The sequence below is a fragment of the Vipera ursinii genome, assembly GCF_947247035.1.
Source record: "Vipera ursinii genome assembly, chromosome: 7".
Taxonomy (NCBI): Eukaryota; Metazoa; Chordata; class Lepidosauria; order Squamata; family Viperidae; genus Vipera; species Vipera ursinii.
In genome coordinates, this window is record NC_139521.1 from 65,648,872 (window position 1) to 65,670,787 (window position 21,916).

Genomic DNA, 21,916 nt, shown 5'->3' on the forward strand with positions numbered 1-21,916 from the left:
CCGGATCCGGCCTCCGGGCCTTGTGTTTGACATGTCTGGGTCAACCTGTTCTCAAAGCACCTGAGGGCAGGACAAGAAGATCATTCAAGAGAAGTCTAACCTAGAACTAAGGAGAAATGTCCTGACAGTGAGAACAATTAATCAATGGAACAGCCTGCCATTTGGAGTTGTGGATGCTCCCATCAGAGGAGGTTTTCAACAATACACTAGACAACCATGTGACCGAAATGGTATGGCGTCTCCTGCTTGAGCGGGAGGTTGGAGTAGAAGACCTCCAAGGTCCCTTCCAAACCTATTATTCTGTATTCTAATTCGATCTCGCTTTTTATAGACCATGAGGAAGATTGTTCTTGGCCCTTGCAACGTTTGAATAGACTAAAGCATTTTTAATCAACAGAAACACATTGCACAAATCCCCCCCTTTTTTTTTTACAAATGCCCAAAACAGGAAACAACTTTGCATCCATCAGTGTTAGGGAATAAAAATAACCCAACATTATCTCAGCATTGAATGAACCGTGTATGGGGTTGTTTTAATTTGGGAGGAAATGATGATTCACTTAACGGTGTTCTAAAAAAAACCCACTGCTTTAGAGACTAAGGCAGACAAATTTCCACACCAAAGAAATATATTACCTTCGCGGTTGCAATCGGAACGACAAAATTACATAAATTCAAAAGCTGAGAAGCAATCTCATCAACAAATAACTCTTATTTTATTCTGTTCATTGGGTTTTTGTTTTCTTGACTGCAAGAAAGCTTATGTTGAAAAAACAATTGGCTTTCCTTATTTCATGAGAAAGTCAACTATGGCCAAGTTGTAGCTTTTGATGGAAGCCACACACCATAATTAGGAAAAAAATATTGTATAATCAGCCAGAATTACATATAGTTAAGCATATTTCATGGTTAAAAGCAAGATGCTTCTGCTAACCTAGGGGTGTCAAAGTGGCAGCCCACGGGCCGGATGCGTCATGCGCAAGCCACGCCAACCCCGGCTCCAATAATAATAATAATAATAATAATAATAATAATAATAATAATAATAATAATAATAATAATAATAATAATAATAATAAAGTTGGAAGGGACCTTGGAGGTCATCTAGTCCAACCCCCTGCTCAGGCAGGAAACCCTATACCATTTCAGGCAAATGGCTGTCCAGTCTCTTCTTAAAAACCTCCAGTGTTGGAGCATTCACCACCTCTGGAGGCAGGTTGTTCCACTGGTTAATTGTTCTAACTGTCAGGAAGTTTCTCCTTAGTTCTAGGTTGCTTCTCTCCTTGACTAGTTTCCATCCATTGCTTCTTGTCCTGCTTTCAGGTGCTTTGGACAATAGCTTGACTCCCTCTTCTTTGTGGTAGCCCCTGAGATATTGGAACACTGCTGTCATGTCACCCCTCACCCTTCTCTTCATTAAACTACACATACCCAATTCCAGCAACCGTTCCCTATATGTTTTAGCCTCCAGTCCCCTAATCATCTTTGTTGCTCTTCTCTGTACCCTTTCTAGAGTCTCGACATCTTTTTTACATCATGGTGACAAAAACTGGATGCAGTATTCCAGGTGTGGCCTTACCAAAGCATTGTAAAGTGGTATTAGTACTTCACTTGACCTTGATTCTATCCCTCTGTTAATGCAGCCTAGCACTGTGTTGGCTTTTTTGGCAGCTGCAGCACACTGCTGGCTCATATTGAAGTGATTGTCTACTAAGACTCCGAGATCCCTCTCACAGTTACTACTATTGAGCAAGGTACCACCTATACTATACCTATGCATTTGATTTTTCCTGCCTAAATGTAGAGCCTTACTTTTTTCACCATTGAATTTCATTTTGTTAGATAGTGCCCAGTGTTCGAGTCTGTCCAGATCCTTCTGTATCTTAAGCCTATCTTCTGGAGTATTGGCTATTCCTGCCAGCTTGGTGTTGTCTGCAAATTTGATGAGTTCCCCATCTATCCCCTCATCCAAATCATTAATGAAGATATTGAAGAGCACTGGGCCCAGAACAGAGCCCTGGGGCACCCCACTACACACTTCCTTCCATGTAGATGCGGTTCCATTGAGGGACCACACGCTGAGTACCGCCTGTCAGCCAGCTACGAATCCATCTGGTGGTAATGCTATCTAACCCACATTTTTCTATCTTATCAAGTAGTAGGTTGTGATCTACTTTACCAAATGCCTTACTGAAGGCAAAAAACGTTGCAATATGTCATGTGTGATGCAATAGAGCTTGACACTCGTGTGCTAACCATTTTATCTCCTGTCCTTTAGTTGGTCCCAAGCATCTCAATGTTAAAAGTTCTTATTCAACTATCATGCCACAAACCCATTGACAAACTTCAAGGCATTTATACTATCATTAATCAAAGCCAGCTAGTATGCTGGCCACCAAGATACCTTGAGTTGATTGAATTCTGAATAATACAGCAAGCAGATACATTACAATAGCTCTACTTCTCTCTCCATTTAAACAGTTCAAACATTCCCTTCTTTTCCCATCTAAATTTCTGGCTGGGACATCCACTACGGAGAGTATACCCGAAGCAGCTCATCTATAGGAATATTTTGATCCATGTAATTGTGATATTCCAGGCTCCTTAGTGGAAAGAAATCACCTTCACAATACAGGCAGTCCTCAACTTAGCAATCGAGTCCCAAATTTCTATTGCTAAGCAACATAAGTGAGTTATGCCCAATTTTATGAACTTTCTTGCTACAGTTCTTAAGTGAATCCCTGCAGCTGTTAAGTTAGCAACGCGGCTATTAAGCGAATCTGGCTCCCCCATTGACGTTGCTGGTCAGAAGGTCACAAAAGGCGATCGCACAACCTCGGGATGTGACAACCGTCATAAATATGAGCCGGTTGCCAAGCATCTGAATTTTATTCAGGCGAGGGCAGGTATGCTGCAACAACGGCTGTGTGAAAAACGGTTATTTTTTTTTCCAGGGCCGCTGTAACGAACCGTTGTAAGTTGGAAACTAACAGTACGGTGAAATCTGAAAATTTGACCACTTCTCCTCTTAAACAACCCAAGTTCCCAAATCACGTTTCTTTGACCGGGTCCTTCAGCAGAAGTCGCTTACACCTACTTTGTCACTTTTGGAGTTTTCCAAAGGTTTCCCCTCCAGTTTCCTGTGCTTGGAGGACGAGGGGTCTCTATGGCTCTCTTTGCTCTTGGCAGTGCCGATACTGGGACCGGGAACTGGATAACAGGCATCGTTTTCGTTCTTTGGCCGCTTCTGAGCTGTCTTGGGTGGCTTCTGAGCAGGCTGCACTGGGGACAGCGGTGGTGGCATCGGCAGTGGCATCTCTTTCCTTTGAGTCTCTGTTACCGAGAGCTTCGACATCCTAGGGAAGGAATGATCAGGGCAGTGTAAGTTCCAAGGAGTATTATTTAAAAAATGTGAGAGGAGAGCAGCCTGGAATAAAAATTAAGCACCCAGCACCTGAGTTCTGTTTACTCAATAAAAGGTACAGAAACAGGCAGATAACTAATCAACAAACATTTTCCTCTTGAGCAACAGAGGGAGAAAAAGTCAGGTACTTTTGGCTGATTCAACATGCTGATAATATTCATAAGCAATGGTAAAAAATGTATACCAAGACACATCTTCGATCTGAAGTGTATTGACGAACTACAGGTTTCTTAAAAGTTTCAATTTAGGTGCAGCAAAGCTTGGTTCCAGCTGCTGGATTCAAAGGACTTTCCAGCTATTTCGATATTGTAGTGGAGTTTACTTTGCTCATCAGAAATTGCAATTAATTAACATGCATATGTATGCACCAATATTAGAGTAGTCATACAATAAAATGTTTATCCATACAATTCCAATGATTAAAAAATCTTGCGCAAAGTATCCACTCAATTCTATTTTCAATGGATACCAGTCTTGCAATGAATCCCAGATTATTTTTAAGACATTTATATTTTACCTCTATTATAACACAAGATAATTTAACAACTCTCTACACATAACACACACACACACTTTTACCTTACCTCCTAGTGAGCTAAAGTTGAGGCTGAGGTACACTGAGATAATTTGAATCTAAGTGTCCCCAGCCCAAAAATCTCCCCAGTCTTAATGCAGAAGACTGAGTCTTTATTAGAGCTATCACATTATTTTGTTTTGCACACTTCAATAGCAAATTTAAGGAAGTTGTCTTCAGACATTCCTCATGTTGTAGGACATAGGTAGGACATAAAGCTAGCCAAACACAACATTTTAAGTCTAGCTTATCATTTGAAAGGATTATTTATCACCAAAAGCTATTCCAACTGTTGAGGAGGGGAGAAGGAATGGATGGGGCACCTTGTCCTGAATATCTAACTCTCACTGCTGGCTGGGAAATTCCAGGAATGAAAAGCCCACCTTCTTAAAATGGTTGAAAAACGCTGATCTAGGTGAGCAACCTGCAGACAGCTTGTGATGGAATAGGCACAGAAATAATAAATACTTGTATGCATTTATTATACATACATGTTATTATAATACACATTTCTGCTTTGCCTTACAAACAGAATCAGGAACATTTGCTTCCACACACAATTAGACCCAGCCTGGATTGCATGTAAGAGATTTAACTACCCAGTGATGATCAATTTTATGTAGTCAAAAAGACAAGCGACTTATCTGCAACTCCTGAAATTTACTATGTGGTTCAGAAGAAATCCAAAGGAAAGAACAGTTTGAACATGTATTAACAGACTAATTGTTTGCTGATGTACAATTAATTTAAAGAACCAGAGTTTGACGGTTTAAATTTGCTATTAGGACAGAATTTCAACTTTAATCATATGGAAGTTAGATTTCTCACTTAAGAGACAGCCATAATAATTTTGTTGTTATCTTTGTTCTTATTGAATGATTAGTAGCCAAAACAAAAATAATTTTTTTAAAAAAGAACCAACATAGTTCAATACAGAAGAAGGGACCAGAGTGTTCAACTTACTAGCCTAGATTTTACTAGCTTAGTTCTCTACATAACAGCTTTGTACTCACTTAGTTTTACTGGAATCTTTATGGCCTAAAGATGAGGAAGATTTAGTTTCTCTATCCAGCTTGACTTTCTTCTGATCATTTCTCAGTGCATCTTCCTGCTGATAAAAACACAAATACAACCCTTAAATACTTAAGGAGGAGTCCCCTTTCTGACTACACACCTGTGAAACATGGAAAGCTGCACACCTGTGCAACATGGAGAGCTGCACACCTGTAGCCACATCAGAAGCAACTATCAGTTCTACCATGACAAGCAAGACTAAGCTCAGCTGTTATCCCATCCTTGCTACTCCCCCTCCTTAAGAGTAACCAAAATTTTAGAGGTGGGGGGGGCAGAAAGACCTGAGGGCAGAGAAATTCAAAACAGCCTAAAGGGGACTGATTATTTATAAGGCAAGGGAAATGGTCTTTCTTGAACAATAACTTGGAAGCCAGTTTAGTCTAGTGATTAAGACACCAGACTAGAAGCCAGGAGTCTCGGAAGTTCTAGTCCTGCCTTAGGCACGAAAGCCAGATCGGTGACTTTGGGCTAGTCATTCTCTCTTAGCCCAACCCATCTCACAGGTTTGTTATTGTGGGGAAAATAAGAAGAGTGAGGAATGTTAGGGACTTTCACAGCCTTGAATTACTTGTCATATAATAAAGGTGGGGTACACATAAATAAAATAAGGGAGATTGGATGGCAGCCTGGTAGGACCACTACGCCGTAAGCTTTTTCTCACAGGCTTTATAACTAAACTACTGTACTATAGTCAGAAGGGTCTAATGGTGGTTTCCCTGTGTGAGACTGAATCGTGGGTTATTATGGCACTTGTTACAATTATACCGTTTATGGATCACTGAGGTATAGAAATAAAATGAAAAACTTCACATGAGATTGGAAATCCTATCTTTGGTAAGGTAAAAGGTAAAGGTTCCCCCGCACATGCGTGCTAGTCGTTTCCAACTCTAGGGGCCGGTGCTCATCTCCGTTTCAAAGCCGAAGAGCCAGTGCTTGTCCGAGGACGTCTCCGTGGTCATGTGGCTGGCATGACTAGATGCCAAAGGCACACGGAACGCTGTTACCTTCCCACCGTAGGGGTGCCTATTTTTCTACTTGCATTTTTACGTGCTTTCGAACTGCTAGGTTGGCAGAAGCTGGGACGAGTAACAGGCGCTCACTCTGTTACGCGGTGCTCGGGATTCAACCCGCCAAACTGCTGACCTTCTGATCGACAAGATCAGCGTCCTAACCCACTGAGCCACCGCGTCCCATTTTATCTTTGGTAGAGCTGACTAATTCAGCAAACTTTATCATCCAGCAGGCAAGATGATAGAATTGTCATTCTTTTATTATTAGAAATTTTTTTATCCCAGCTTTTTATTGAATAACTTAATGCAACAAACATGCCAAATAACCCTGTCCCTGATTTTCCCCACAATCCTGTTAGGTTAGGTTGGACTAAGAGTAACAGGCCAAAAGTCACCCAGCCAGTTTTCATACCTAAGATGGGACTAGAACTCACACATCTCCCGGTTTCTAGGCCAGCCCTTTAGCTACTACACAAAACTGGCTTTTAAGAAATCATTATCTTCATAAATTATTAAAAATGACTGAGGAAAAAGAAGAGTTCCTACCACTACCAAAATCAAAGAGTGATTTGGTGATGGTTCAATAAATCTCTCTGGATCCCTTTATACATATTTCAAGAATAACGTTTCTAGGGAGTTTCAAATATATGCAGATAGGAAGCGTTACGTGGCTTCTAACTTAGTGTACTGAAGATATCTAACATCTCAGATCCTGGGAAATGATACCAGTCTGACTATGTACTATGATAGTTTCCAGTTCTGGAAGCTGCTGTGCAAACACATCTGGAGGGAACCAGACTGTAGAAAGGCTTTTGGCTCACTCATTAATGGCAGCACTTGCCAGAGAGGCACACAGCTGGGGTTCCTCAATTTAACTGGAATCAAATCCGTTTAATCAAGACAGTTTAACAGGAATCAAATGTGGAAATAGGAGAAAGAGATTGAGATTAATTCGAAAGTGGCCTCTTTTATAGGTTTCCTTCATCTTCCACTTACAAGCACTTATTCCAAAATAAATTAAGTGACCTAGAAATCCTATCGGTGACTGGGATTGTAAGACTTGCTTATTGTGTTTGTTTTCAAAGTTTCATGTTGCACCCTTGCTCCAATAGCTTTTTAAAACTGAAATTCAAGATTTTAGCGGAGTCCTCCTACAAGTTAGAGTATCTAAACTAGTACTTGTGTTTATGTGCCCTGAAACCAAACAGTGGGAAGTTAATAGTTCTTCATAAACTTTATATAGCTAAGCTACAGAATTTGTTGCCATAAACTGTGTCAATGGCCATCAAGTTGGATATTTTTTAAAGGTGAATTAAGTTAAATTAGGATATGGGCCATCTGTTGTCTAAAAATGGTAGTTGCTGACTAACTATGATAGTCACATTGGAGGTGTCCTCTCTGAGGGCAGAACTGCCATGAACAATTTTCACTGGGGGAACATACTAGTGGAATAAATGAAATTCTGATTTGATTCAGAAACTGATTTTAAGTTAATCTAACATGTAGCTAATTTTGAATGCTCTTTCTTGTACATATAGCACTTATGATCACAATTGAGCCCCAAAGTTCTGTTGCTAAGCGATACATTTGTTAAGTGAGTTTTGCTCCATTTTACAAACTCTCTTGCCACAGTTTTTAAGTAAATCCCTGTAGGTGTTAAATTAGTAACATGGTTGTTAAATGAATCTGGCTTCCCCATCTGGCTTCCCCTGACTTTGCTTGACAGAAGGTTACAAAAGGTGGTTACATCATCCTGGGACATTGCAACTGTCAGAAATGTGAGTCAGTTGCCAAGCGTCTTTGAGTTTTGATCATGTGACCCTGGGGATGCTGCAATCGTCCTAAGTGTGAAAAACAGTCCTAAGTCACTTTTTCCAATGCCATTGTAACTTTGAATGGTCACTAAATGAACTGTCGTTAAGTCGAGGACAAGCTGTACTTCCTCAATCTGCAGAGAATCTTTTGAGAGGAGTCAGTCAGAACTGCACACACCACGACTACAAAAAAGGATTAAATAGGCCATTTTCTCAATGGAGGGAAGAATGGTGTCTCTCTGAATTTACCTAAATCAGGGGTCTTTAAACTTGGCCCTTTTACAAGTTTGAAGACCCCTGACCTCAATTAACACTAGACATCTCTTTAACATAAGCCCAATAAGGTCTGTAAATCCCTCGTGTTGATTACAGCTTTCTTCCTGTTGATGACCTTGGTGTTTTTTTAATTGCAATTTTATTTTTCTCTGATTTTAATAATCTTATGCAATGCAAAGACCAGAGCTGCAATCCCTAAAAGTATAAATTCAGGGACTCTTTAGCTTTACCCTATCTTGGTCAATGCTAGTGCCTTACCTTTCTCTTTTTGAGAGTTTTGCTTGGCGCATCTGTGCTTCTTTTGTCGATACCCTGCTTTGCCATACCATGGCTCTCTTGAAGTTCACGTTTTTTAGGGAAGAAGGGCCCCTTTGCGGGTGGCTGAGGGATCCGTGAGAGGAGAGCCAGCTCAATTTTAACCACAAGCCCCGGCGGGACGGGGCAATCCCTCAAGGGCGACAGCAACTTCTTATCTCTGATAGGCAAAATATATTTGTCCCTTTGGAGTTCCTCCTTGACGGTAAGAGACACCTTGGAGCCGTTAGTTCGACCGGTAGCAGCCACCCTCGGGCTCTCACTGAGTGGACTGAGGGGCAATGGTTCCAGGGCGCCGTCCGCCGCATCTCCTTTTGCCTCCTCGTGAGGAAATAACGTTTTCAGCGTTTGGTGCAAAGCCTTGTGCTTTTTCTTCTCAGTGGCTTCCGGCGCAATTGGTTTGGATTCCTTCTTATCGTCAGATTTCGGCCTCCCTTTCGTTTTCACCTTAGGCTTGTCTTTGGAAGATTGGTCTTTGGCCCCGTAGGGCCCAGGTGGCTCGCTTTCAACCGTCAGGCCTCTCTTTGGTTCTTCCTGAACTGTAGCTTTGCTGGATTTCCTGGGTTGCTTACTGCCCACCGTCTGGTGGTGAGACTCTTCTGGAGCCACAGGAGACTTTTGGTAACTGCGTTTGGTAGGGAGATGGACGCCTTGACTTGACCGAGAAACTCTGCTGCCAGTTTTGGCGTGGCCATCCACCATCTGACATTCCCTTTTGCCTCCATTGCCACTGCTAGAGCTGACCGTTTTTCCTTGTCCTTTGCTCTCCTGGACGCTGCTTCTACTATGGTCATCTTCCAGGAAACTCTCTGTGGGAGATACTGGCTGGTTTACTTTGATCAGCCAGTTGTTCAGCTGCCAACATCTGTTGGATGTTTGTGGATCGGGCTATGGAAAAGAAAAGAAAAGGGGGGGGAAAGGGGAGAATGAACACGTGCCCAAGAGGTCATCAAAAATTGCATGGGATTCTGCTTTGAATTAACCATTTCTGCACTCTAGTTTGAACTAAGAGATTGATGAATCACCCATGACCATGATTACGTCTATTGACTGTATTTCCAAGTTAACAAATACTGAAACAAACAATAACAAAAACCAGAATGAGCCATCCAAAGGTATCTTGCTTCCTCATTACCTTTCCTTATTGTCTCCTAAGGCATGAAACACCTCCCAACATGACCCTGGATGGCTCATAAAAATATCATCAAAGCATCACAACCAGGACTGATTTGTTATATACAACCACATACCTATTATAATTAAGGGCTAAACAATAGGATAGATAGATAGATAGATAGATAGATAGATAGATAGATAGATAGATAGATAGATAGATAGATAGATAGATAGATAGATAGATATAGATAGATATAGATATAGATATAGATATAGATAGATATATATAGATATAGATATCAATATCTATCTATCTATCTATCTATCATCTATCTATCTATCTATCTATCTATCTATCTATCTATCTATCTATCTATCTATCTATCTATCTATCTAAGAAATGTGAAATATAAAGAACGCTTGCTTGAATTTGGGTATGTCTAGTTTAATGAAGAGAAGGGTGAGGGGTGACCTGATAGCAGTGTTCCAATATCTCAGGGGCTGCCCCAAAGAAGAGGGAGTCAAGCTATTCTCCAAAGCACCTGAAGGCAGGTCAAGAAGCAACGGATGGAAACCAATCAAAGAGAGAAGCAACCTAGAACTAATGAGAAATTTCCTGATAATTGGAACAATTAACCAGTGGAACAACCTGCCTCCAGAAGTTGTGAACGCTCCAACACTGGAGGTTTGTAAGAAGAGACTGGACAGCCATTTGCCTGAAATGGTAGAGGGTTTCCTGCCTGACCAGGGGGTTGGACTAGATGACCTCCAAGGCCCCTTCCACTTCTATTATTCTGTTAAATGCAGAAATACCCTTCAAGTTTTTATTGGGGTTTAGTTTAGCAGTTTCCTCCACCAGACACCCTTCTAGATTCTCACTGTTGGGTCTGGGAAATTAAGTCCTTATCTTTAAAAGACACTGATTTTGGAAAAGGCTGACCTACACTGTACCTATAGTGATAATGATTGGTCTAGATCAGGGGTAGGCAACCTCGGCTCTTTTATGACTCATGGACTTCAACTCCCAGAATCCCTGAGCCAGCCAAGCTGGCTCAGGAATTCTGGGAGTTGAAGTCCATGAGTCATAAAAGAGCCGAGGTTGCCTACCCCTGGTCTAGATTCTAAGGTTTCCAAGGAGACGTAAATCTTTCTACCTAGCCACCCCATTTTGAATGGTTCCCTCTGTGTAGGGAAGATGCTAAAAAGGGAAGAAGAAAAAAAACATAGCCACCATTCTTTTTTATTATTATTATTCTTTCCAGTCCAATGAGATATAGGAAACGCATTATGTATAGCGGGTTGGGGCTCTCTCTTTTGTCTGTCAGCTTTCCAAACACTGAACAGAATGGAATTCAGGAATGGGGGGAGGGGGAAAACTGGCAAAAAGAAAGATTTCGTTTGAAAATAAGCCAAATTCACTGAGGAGAGAAACATTCCAGAATACTGTTTCTTCCTCAATGCATCTCAGTTCTAAGCCCCATCTGCCTTTCTTGTCAGGAAAGCAGAAACACCACACAGATAGACAGTCAGACCGACAGATACACACACACACACACACACAGAGAGAGAGAGAGAGAGAGAGAGAGAGAGAGAGAGAGAGAGAGAGAGAGAGAGAGAGAGAGAGAGAGAGAGAGAGAGAGAGAGAGAATTGTTTCATTACATAGGAAAAAATGCTTCCATTTTGACAAAGGGGTTGAAAAGAATTCTGCAGGCTTGCTCTAACTTGTTATTTATTCTTTCCAATCCTGTCTATCTGCAAGATAATTCTCCCAAGCCAGAAGAGAACAGGACTGGATTTGGCATGTCAAGAGAAGTCAAATGGAAGAAATGCCGAGTTTGAAAGGGCTGGATCCAGTCACAGGCTGTGAAGAAAAGACTCTTCCCCCCTGCAACTTTACGGGGGTGGCTGTTGGGCAAGACCATGATGGCTGTTCTGATGTCTCCAAGATGCTTTTTCTGAAAGGTAATTGGACTTTTTAAAGATTGAAAATTGAAAATAAAAACTCACTTAAGTATGCAGGCAGTCCTTGACTTGTGACCACAATTCAGCCCGAATTTTGATTGCAAAGGGAAACATTTGTTAAGTGAATTTTGCCCCGTTTTACGTTCTTTCGTGCGACGGTTGTTAAGCCAATCACTGCAATTGTTAAGTTAGTAACACGGCTGTTGAGTGAATCTGGCTTCCCACATTGATTTTGCTTGTCGGAAGGTCACCAAAGGGTGTCACACAACCCCAGGACGCTGCAACTGTGGCAAATATGAGTCAGCTGCCAAGGAGCCGAATTTTGATCACATGACTATGGGGATACTGCCAGTCGTAGGTATGAAAAACTGTCATAAGTCACTTTTTTCAATGCCGTTGTAACTTTGAACGGTCACTAAATGAAACGTTGTACGTCGAGGATTACCTATCATGCAATGCACATTTGAAGGGAGACAATAATAATAATAATAATGAGGAGGAGGAGGAGGAGGAGGAAGGGACCTTGGAGGTCATCTAGTCCAACCCCCTCCTCAGGCAGGAAACCCTATACCATTTCAGGCAAATGGCTGTCCAGTCTCTTCTTAAAAACTTCCAGTGTTGGAGCATTCACCACTTCTGGAGGCAGGTTGTTCCACTGGTTAATTGTTCTAACTGTCAGGAAGTTTCTCCTTAGTTCTAGGTTGCTTCTCTCCTTGACTAGTTTCCATCCGATGCTTCCTTGTCCTGCTTTCAGGTGCTTTGGAGAATAGCTTGACTCCCTCCTCTTTGTGGCAGCCCCTGAGATATTGGAACACTGCTATCATGTCACCCCTCGTCCTTCTCTTCATTAGACTAGACATTCCCAATTCTAGAAGCCGTTCCTTATATGTTTTAGCCTCCAGTCCCCCAATCATCTTTGTTGCTCTTCTCTGTACCTTTTCTAGAGTCTCGACATCTTTTTTACATCGTGGTGACCAAAACTGGATGCAGTATTCCAGGTGTGGCTTTACCAAGGCATTTTAAAGTGGTATTAGTACTTCACGTGATCTTGTTTCTATCCCTCTGTTAATGCAGCCTAGCACTTTGCCTGACTTCCCCTATTTTCTTAGATTGCCAGGGACAGTGATGTTCTGTATCAATTAACTCACTGACCTCGTTGTTTAGTTTAAATCAGGGGTGTCAAACTCAATTTCATTGAGGGCCGCATCAGCATTGTGGTTGCCCTCAAGGGGCCGGGTGGGTGTGGCCTGGGTGGGCGTGGCCTACTGGGTGGGCGTGGCTAGAGTGTGTATGGCCTACTGGGTGGGCGTGGCCAGCTCTACATCGTTCGCATCAAGGGTGCCTATGGGGGCCTGGGCAGGAGTGGGACACATCTGAGGGTCTCTGGCAGGAGGAGGGTCTCTGGGCCAGGGCCAAGGCAGTGGGGGCCGTTCCCTCACTGTTTTCAGGATGGCTTCACGGGCCACATGAAACCACTTTGCGGGCCGGATCCGGCCCCCGGGCCTTGTGTTTGACATGTCTGGTTTAAATGTTCCTCCAGAAAAGCTGTGAATTTATTGCCAAGTAACTCAGTCCCTTTCTTGGATGGATGCAGACCAGCTCTTTTGTACATTTTTTCATTGGACCAGCTACAGACATCGTGACTAATATAACCAAAGCCTTCTCCTTTACGCCACGCCTTTAGCCACATATTAAATTCTGCTATATGCTGGCCTTTTCCATTTTGCTCCTTATACACTGGTAAAACCTCTGAAAAAGTAAGCCTACAGCCTATTCTGCTAAGTTCCTGCCCCAAGCTCTGGAAATCATTCTGCACACAGAGTACATCCTTTTGGGACAGATCATTAGTGCCAAGATGTACAATAGCATCCACATCACAGTCATTGCTGGCATTGTTGACTATTTTAAAAATATGCTTCTTGTCCCTACTGGCAGTAGCACCTGGAAGACACCTGACCTCTTTTGAAACCTCTGTATCCTTTCCTAAATTTACATCCCTTATAATTGAATCACAACCAGAAGGTGGCTTCTCTTTTTGGATGCCTTTCTGTTCTTGCATGACTGGTGTGTAATACCTGATTCGCACTTCTCCCTGTCAAAAACAAGTTCATCTCGGACCATGGTCCCCTGCTTATTTGAGTTGTCATCACAACTACCTTGACCTGTTTCCTTAATGTCCCTATTAAGGACAGCAAGGGCATTGTATCTGTTATGCAGGGACACAGCGAAAGCTTTGCGTTTATGGTTCACAGCTCTCATCCTGCCAGATCCCAGAGTTGTCCACACTGCCCTTCTCCTGCAGGATCTTTGCGGTAGAGGGGGCTGATAGCGCGGAGGCTCGGTAGAAGAGAAGGGCTGAGCTGTACACCTAATTTCTGCCTGAAGAGCACAGACCCTAGATAAATAATCTGTCCTTGTAGACTAGTGATTTGTGTACAGATAGGACATTTTCCCACTTTGAAAAGAGTGCTGCGAAAGACAGCGGCAAAACAAGTGTTGCACTGAACTAAGCCAGACATGCTGAGATGAAAGGAATCTCATCTTTTGGTGTCTCCCATTAACCGGAACACCTAAAACCAGGTGTGTCAAACTCAATTTCATTGAAGGCTGCATCAGCATTGCGGTTGCCCTGAAGGGGCCAGGTGAGTGTGCCCGGGGTGGGCATGGCCTACTGGGTGGGCATGGCTAGAGTGCGTATGGCCTACTGGGTGGGCATGGCCAGCTCTACATCGTTCGCATCAAGGGTGCCTATGGGGGCCTGGGTAGGAGTGGGACAGATCTGAGGGTCTCTGGCAGAAGGAGGGTCTCTGGGCCAGGGCCAAGGCAGTGGGGGCCGTTCCCTCACTGTTTCCAGGTTGGCTTCACGGGCCGCATGAAACCACTTTGCGGGCCGGATCTGGCCCCCAGGCCTTGTGTTTGACATGTCTGCCTAAAACCATCGTACAGAAGGAGACCTCTTCAGAACAGGAGGAAGGAATCTGCTCTCTCATCCATTGTCAAATAGAAGAACTATGAATCCAATTTTTGTTTTCCTCCTTCCCCTCCCACCTCCATTTCCTTTCTGCGTGTTGTTAAGACTTTAAGCACTTATTTAGTTAAATTAATAACCTTAATTTATATGGACATCCATCTCTAGTATATGATTTGGGGCAGTTTACAATTAAAAAGAGAAAAAACCCCCCAAATACAATACAATATAAAAAAGACATAAAGCATATAAAAATCCCAATAAAAGAATTCTACATTAGAATATTTGTTCCCAACTAGTTTTCTACGTGTAAAGAATCGTATTCATTTCTCGCCAAAGTAGGGTAGCTCAGATATAGAATTACTAACTTGGCAAAAATTATGTTACGTGTCCACAATAAAAAGTGTACTCTACAAAAAAAAATTGTGCATCAATCCAAAATTCCTTCAACATGGTGCTATTCTAACAGGGCAAGAGATGATGAAGTCAACTTTTCTTTCTGTTCCTGAAATCGTTTCAACCTAGGCCTGCTTTTAATTATAAAGCTGGTGCTTTTTCCTATTTTGATTTTCCAAGTAGGTCACTGGAAGTCTCCAAAAGTGAAGAAACCAAGCCAAGTAAAATTATATGGAGCCCACCCAAGTCCGGGGGGGGGGGGAGGAATAGCAGGAGGAGGCAGAACTTTGCTTACAAGGACCGAATGTTCCATGCAAATTCTTAACTAACTTTAAAAACTTTTCTCAAAGGGTTATTTTTGAAAGTGAAAAATAAACACTGTGCTGTCTATTACATGCAAACATAAACAACCAAAACAGGGAGGATAAAAGGGCTTGAGTACGAATTTAGGAACAGAATTGGGGTGCTGAGTAACCCACATACCCCGCACAGATTCGGGTTTGACCCAGAATCAGAATAGAACTGGAAGGGCACGGGTGTCAAACTCGCCACGTCACGTGATGTGTCACGACGTATCGCAACTTTTTTTTTTTTTTTGCAATTGCCGGAGCTGGGGGGGGGGGCGTGGCCTCTGTATGATGCAACCGGCCTGCGGGTTGGCAGTTTGACACCTTTGGCCTAGGAGGTCTTCTAGTCCAGCCTCCTGGTCAAGCAGACAAGTGTCTGTCCAGTCTCTTCTTAAAACTTCCAGTGATGGAGCACCCAGAACATCTGAAGGCAAAGCTGTTCCACTGTTTAACTGTCCTCACTGTCAGGAAGTTTCTCCTTAATTCAAGGTTGCTTCTCTCCTTGATTAGTTTCCATCCATAGTTTCTTGTCCTGCCTTCTGGTGCTTTGGAAAATAAGTGGACCCCCTCATTCTCCTCTCAAATACTGGAATATATGAATCCTAATACTTTAATACTGGAATCCAAATACTGGACTCCAAGTACTCAAATACTGGAATCCAAGTTCAGGTGATCTTTTGGGGATACCCAAAACCTGAAGGCCATTACAGTTATATTCAGAGGATGACTAAGAATGCTTCCACATGATAAGAGTGTGTGTGTGTGTGTGTGTGTGTGTGTGTTTGTGCAATGAGACCAACCCCAGTTAGCAACATTTCTGAATTAATAACCATGTGTTACTTGTCCCAGCTTCTGCCAACCTAGCAGTTCGAAAGCACGTAAAAATGCAAGTAGAAAAATAGGGACCACTCCGGTGGGAAGGTAACAGCGTTCCGTGCGCCTTTGGCGTCTAGTCATGCCGGCCACATGACCACGGAGACGTCCTCAGACAAGCGCTGGCTCTTCGGCTTTGAAACGGAGATGAGTGCCGCCCCCTAGAGTTGGAAACAACTAGCACATATGTGCGGGGGAACCTTTACCTTTTTTTACAACTACCTACCTCTTCTATTTACCTATGGAAAAAGTTTGCAGAGTGTTCAGTTGGTCAATGAAAAACAAGTCTTTTCCAATTTCCCTTATTTCAGTCGACAAATGAAAAGGCACCAGAATAACTGATTAATACCCTGACCCTATATTTAACTCTTTTTGAGGAACTGGCAGTTTCCCATCAACTACAGCAGTTTTCCTGAAATGACTGGCCTTGTGTTCTGTTGGATTGCAAATGCTATAATTCTTGATCGGCATGGCAAACAGCCAGGAGATGTATTGCAGCATTTTTTATTTTATTTTTATTTTTGGGGGAGGGGGAAGAATGGGGAGGGAGGTAATCAGGAAAAGGAAAACTCATTAACTCTCTCTCCTTCTGTGTAAATTCTAGCTGCAAGTCCTGATTGTTCCATGTGGAAGCCACAGTAATATGTGCTGGCCTTGCATGCTTACCAAAGATAGTGTAGAAAATAGGAGATGGTGCAAAGCTATCTAGAAATGGTAAGAATAGTTTTCCAACATGTTCTTGTACAAAGAGGGAGAAAAACATCAACAAAAGGAAATCACTGTCTAGACCAGTGTTTCTCAACCTTGCCAGCTCTAAGAAGTGTGGACTTCAACTCCCAGAATTCCCCAGCCAGTATGGCTGGCTGGGGTATTCTGGGAGTTGAAGTCCACATGTCTTGAAGATAGTAAGGTTGAGAAACACTGGCCTAAGACCAGGGGTAGGCAACCTTGGCTCTTTTATGACTCGTGGACTTCAACCCCCAGAATTCCTGAGCCAGCATGGCTCAGCTCGGAAACCTCTCCCTTTCCCCTCAGCAAGACTGGCTGAGGAATTCTGGGAGTTGAAGTCCACAAGTCATAAAAGAGCCAAGGTTGCCTATCCCTGGTCTAGACTAAATTTCTCAACCGGGACTACTTTCAGATGTGTGGACTTCAACTCCCAGAATTCTTCACCCAGCACGCCACCGTTGAAAAACACTGATCCGGAGTATAGAGAGGACACATTTAGAAAATGGACACTGTACCTCAGGCGTCGAGACTCTTGTTGGAGGATCAGTTCCTTCGCTGTCACTAGAGCTGCTTTCTGATTCAGAATCGGAGGAACTGTCTGAATCACTTGTGCTTTCAGACTCTGCACTGCTGGAATGAGCCAATGCCACACTCTCAGGTTGCGATTGCGGGGCACTGCAAACCAAAACCAGGGGGTAAAATTAGAAATGGATGCGGATCGTCTTTCTGAATTCTCCTCTCCCGCTTGACACGGCCCTGTGAGGCGAAACCGTTCAATCAGCACAACTTACAAATGTGACACCACTGTTCACCAATCAATGCGAAGACCCAAGAACGAAGGTTTTAGAGACTAAAGAAGGACATGGCTAAAAATAAAGTACACGCAACGACAAAGAGGGAGATTGCCATAGTGAGGCTGCTGGAATGATATAACTGCTGGCAACATAAGGAGACTTGAATGCTTTTAAAACTAATTGCCAAAACATACCGCAGGCAGTCCAGGACGTTGCTAAGCGAGACAACTGTTAAGTGAACTTTGCCTCATTTAACAAATTTTCTCGCCACGGTTGTTAAGTAAATCACTGCAGTTGTTAAGTTAGTAACACCGTTAAATGAATCTGGCTTCCTCATTGTCAATGCTTCCGAGATCGAAAAAGGTGATCACGTGACCCCAGGACAGACCAACCCCAGCTGCAAAGCATCTGAATTTTGATGTGACCATAGGCGTGCTACAACAATCATAAGGGTGAAACATGGTCACAGGTCGCTTTTCCAGTTCTGTTTTACTTTCAGTGTTACTATATAAATCACTGTAAGTTGAGGACTACCTGTATTTTCCTGAAGAAAAATGTCATACGTATGTATGCAACCTTCTATTTTCATCTGAACAAGCCGGCCTGGTCTGATGGGTTTGGGGTATTTTAATATTAACTGTATTAATTTTATTGGAATTGGGCTGTATTATTTAATTCTTTTTTAACTTTTGTACACTGTATTTTTACTGTATTTGCCCTGTACACCACCCTGAGTCCTTCGGGAGAAGGGCGGTATAGAAATTAAATTATTATTATTATTATTATTATTATTATTATTATTATTATTATTATTATTATTATTATTATTATTATTATTATTATTATTATTATTATTATCCTTTTTCCCAATCCTGTATTATTCCAAAGAAAAATTCTTCAGTGTGTGAACATACGAGAAATAGATTTTGTCTGCTTAAAATTCAATCCTAAAACATACTTATTCAAAATTAGACCCACATCTTGCAGGAAATTCGTTGTCCAGAAAGTCTGCATGATTTGCATTCTTGCGAGAGCAATCTAGCCTCTGCGTCTATCCAAAGAAGAATTTTCCAGTCCTTCAAATCTGAAGTGCCAGGTATAGAAACATACATGCAAAGAATGTGCTATACCGCTGATTTAAAGCCTCTCTTCTTCCTGAAGGATTTGCAGTCACTGAGCAGATGAATAGGCCTTCATTCATGACAGCACATATTTAACAGAGCATGTGTGTTTGTGAGCACATGTTACTTGCTCTATTCCTAATATACCGTCTATTCCTAATATACCGTCAGTACTTGGTGGGAGTAAAAGCACAACATTCAATTTCTAACACTTTCTTTATCCAGTCAATATACATTTAAAATAATGGGAAAAAGTACTTTAATAATAAGTACTTTCAATGCTAAATAATTACATAGGGGGAGCGACGGCTCAGTGATTAAAGATGCCGAACTTGGCAGCCAGAGGCCTTCCCAGCTGGTGGCCACCCAGCAGTTTGAAAGCATGCAAATGCAAGAAGATTAACAGAGTTGGAAAGGATCTTAGAGGTCTTCTAGTCCAACCCGCTGCTCAGGCAGGAAACCCTATACCATTTCAGACAAATGGCTGGCCAATCTCTTATTAAAAACTCCCAGTGTTGGAGCACCCACAACTTCTGGAGGCAGGTTGTTCCACTGATAAATTATTCTAACTGTCAAGAAATTTCTCCTTAGTTCTAGGTTGCTTCTCTCCTTGGATTAATTTCCATCCATTGCATCTTGTCCTGCGTTCAGGTGCTTTGGAGAATAGCTTGCTTCTTTGCGGCAGCCCCTGAGATATTAGAACACTGCTGTCATGTCCCCCCCCCTTGTCCTTCTCTTCATTAAACTAGACATACTCGGTTCCAGCAACCGTTCTTTATATGTTTTAGCCTCCACCTATTAGATTAATAGGTGCCACTTCGGTGGGAAGCTAACAGCATTCCATGTCCCTTGGTCGCATGATCATGGAAATTGTGTTTGGACACACTGGATCCCTTGGCCACGAAACAGAGATGAGCACTGTGCCCTAGAGTCAGACCTGACCTGACAGGGAAACCTTTACCTTTTTTTAATTACTCATCATTTCTAGAAACGATGCCAATTTGAGGAGGTAAACTGTTGCTGTGGGCTGATTCACACCTATGGTATTTGTATTATAGGTAGTCCTTGACCGACAAACTTTTGTTTAGTGACCATTCAATACAGCAGCATTACAAGGGTAACTTAGGACCAATCCTCGCACTTCTGACTATCACAGCATCCTCTATGGTCACATGATCAAAATTCGGGTGTTTTGCAACAGGCATGTATTTATGATGGTTGCAGCATCCCAGGGTCACGTGGCTGGCATTTACAACCTTCTCTGCTAGTTCCGATGAGCAAAATCAACAGAGGAAGGCAGACTTGCTTAGCAACCATATGGTTCGCTTAGCAACTGCAGTGATTTGCTTAACACGCTTGGCAGGAAAAAAAGGAAATACCATCGGTGAAACTCATTTAACAACTGCCTTCTGCAGCAATGAAAATTCTGGTTCCAGTCATAGTCGTAAGTTCAGCTAGATTACGTCAGGGAGAAGCTTCAATGAACGGAACGAGACACAACTCACCAAGGGCCAACTTGCCATGGGACAGACAATTCAGCAGTTCAATTTAACGATTTAAAATAATTGTTAAAAACAGTTTAATTTTTATCATTCGCATTTCATTTTTGTCCCACTCTTTTCATCCTTTCTTTAGTGATTCTATTCCACTGTTTCTTTGATATTAATGTAATTCTTGTCCCGTAGCAAGTTGGCTGGGGCGAGTTGTCCTAGACCAGGGGTAGGCAACCTCAGACTCTTTTACGACTCATGGACTTCAACTCCCAGAATTCCTGAGCCAGGATCTAGGATAGGGGTAGGCAATCCTGAAGGGCCTAGGATAGGGGTAGGCAACCTTGGCTCTTTTATGACTCATGGACTATGTTGAAGTCCATGAGTCATAAAAGAGCCAAGGTTGCCTACCCCTATCCTAGACCCTTCAGAGTGAAACCCACCGAGCCAGAACTTTACTATCCATATTTGTCACGTTATGATAAATGATCAGAAACCGCAGCATGAACTAATTACTTTATACACATCCACACCAACACACAGTCCAAAACAGGCTATGATCATTTTTCCAACAATAGCAAGCATTTGACTAGCACAAGTGAAGCAATGCCTAGCAGAATATCAAATTAGCTGAAAATGCTCCTATCTAAGGTTTACATGTTGAAACATGCCTTGTACTCAACCCAAACCTATCACTTCACTTCAATATAATTAATGGCTTGTTTCTGAACTTCCCATATCAAACTACTTGAACTTTTTCCTCCTCCTCACTCCATATTTAAATCATAATCTCCTTTTTTATTCTAAGATTTGGCTGTGTGGGTTTCTTTGGAGGGCTATAAATGTGCACATACTTTTCTAATGTAAATTTTCTTAAAAATGAACTCTTTTTTTAAACTTTTTGCCCACCCTAGTGAATTTTTGCCTTGCTTAAAGACATGATTTCTGCCAATTCCAGATCTACAGTTGAAGAATGTAACAGCTTCAGGGACAAGGTAATTATTAGTGTCGAGTTCAGGCATCATGGAGCACAACATTAGCAGTTACTTAAACAACTTATTGGGAAATATGCCAAAAAATGATCTGCATTTGGAATCGATACTTTTATCCTAAAGGATGCTCCTCAAAACTTACAGCGTTTATATTTCTAGTAAGCAGAAATGAATTTTTACAGAGAAATACCCTCAACTTCAGATTCACAGTTTAGTTGTAAAGCTTTTACTGTTGTGGCAAAAAAAAAAAATTTCAAGGTCTTTTGCCCTGTTATATGTATTTATTGGGATGACATCCTGGCTTCTCGAACGCAGGTTTAGCTTTTTCAAAGAAGGCTTATGGATACAACTCAAGTAGGTTAGTTACTTTACTGCAGACTAAAATGAAGGTGTTCTATGTAGTCCTCAACTTACGACCACAATTGGGTCCAAAATCTCCATTGCTAAGCAAGATAGTTGTTAACTGAGTTTGCCCTATTTTACAACCTTTCCTGCCACAGTTCTTAAGTGAAACACTGCCGTTCTTAAGTTAGTAACACGACTGTTAAGTCAATCTGGCTTTCCCACTGATTTTCCTTGTCAGAAGATAGCAAAAGGTGATGGGAGCCTGAGAGAGTGAAACTGTCATAAATACGTGCCA

At 42.1% G+C, this 21,916-nt stretch overlaps 1 protein-coding gene across 4 annotated transcripts in view; it reads right to left on the reverse strand.

Annotated features, from left to right (window-relative positions):
- Positions 1-21,916, reverse strand: part of AFF1 (ALF transcription elongation factor 1) — a 161,504-nt gene that overhangs the window by 13,207 nt on the left and 126,381 nt on the right. For all 4 annotated transcript variants that reach the window (XM_083367562.1, XM_083367560.1, XM_083367559.1 and 1 more), the window contains 4 exons: positions 17,395-17,554; positions 8,431-9,375; positions 5,012-5,109; positions 3,098-3,356 (listed from right to left, as the gene is read on the reverse strand). In XM_083367562.1, coding sequence (XP_083223688.1) covers positions 3,098-3,356; positions 5,012-5,109; positions 8,431-9,375; positions 17,395-17,554 — 1,462 coding nt within the window. The remainder of the gene's footprint in view (positions 1-3,097; positions 3,357-5,011; positions 5,110-8,430; positions 9,376-17,394; positions 17,555-21,916) is intronic.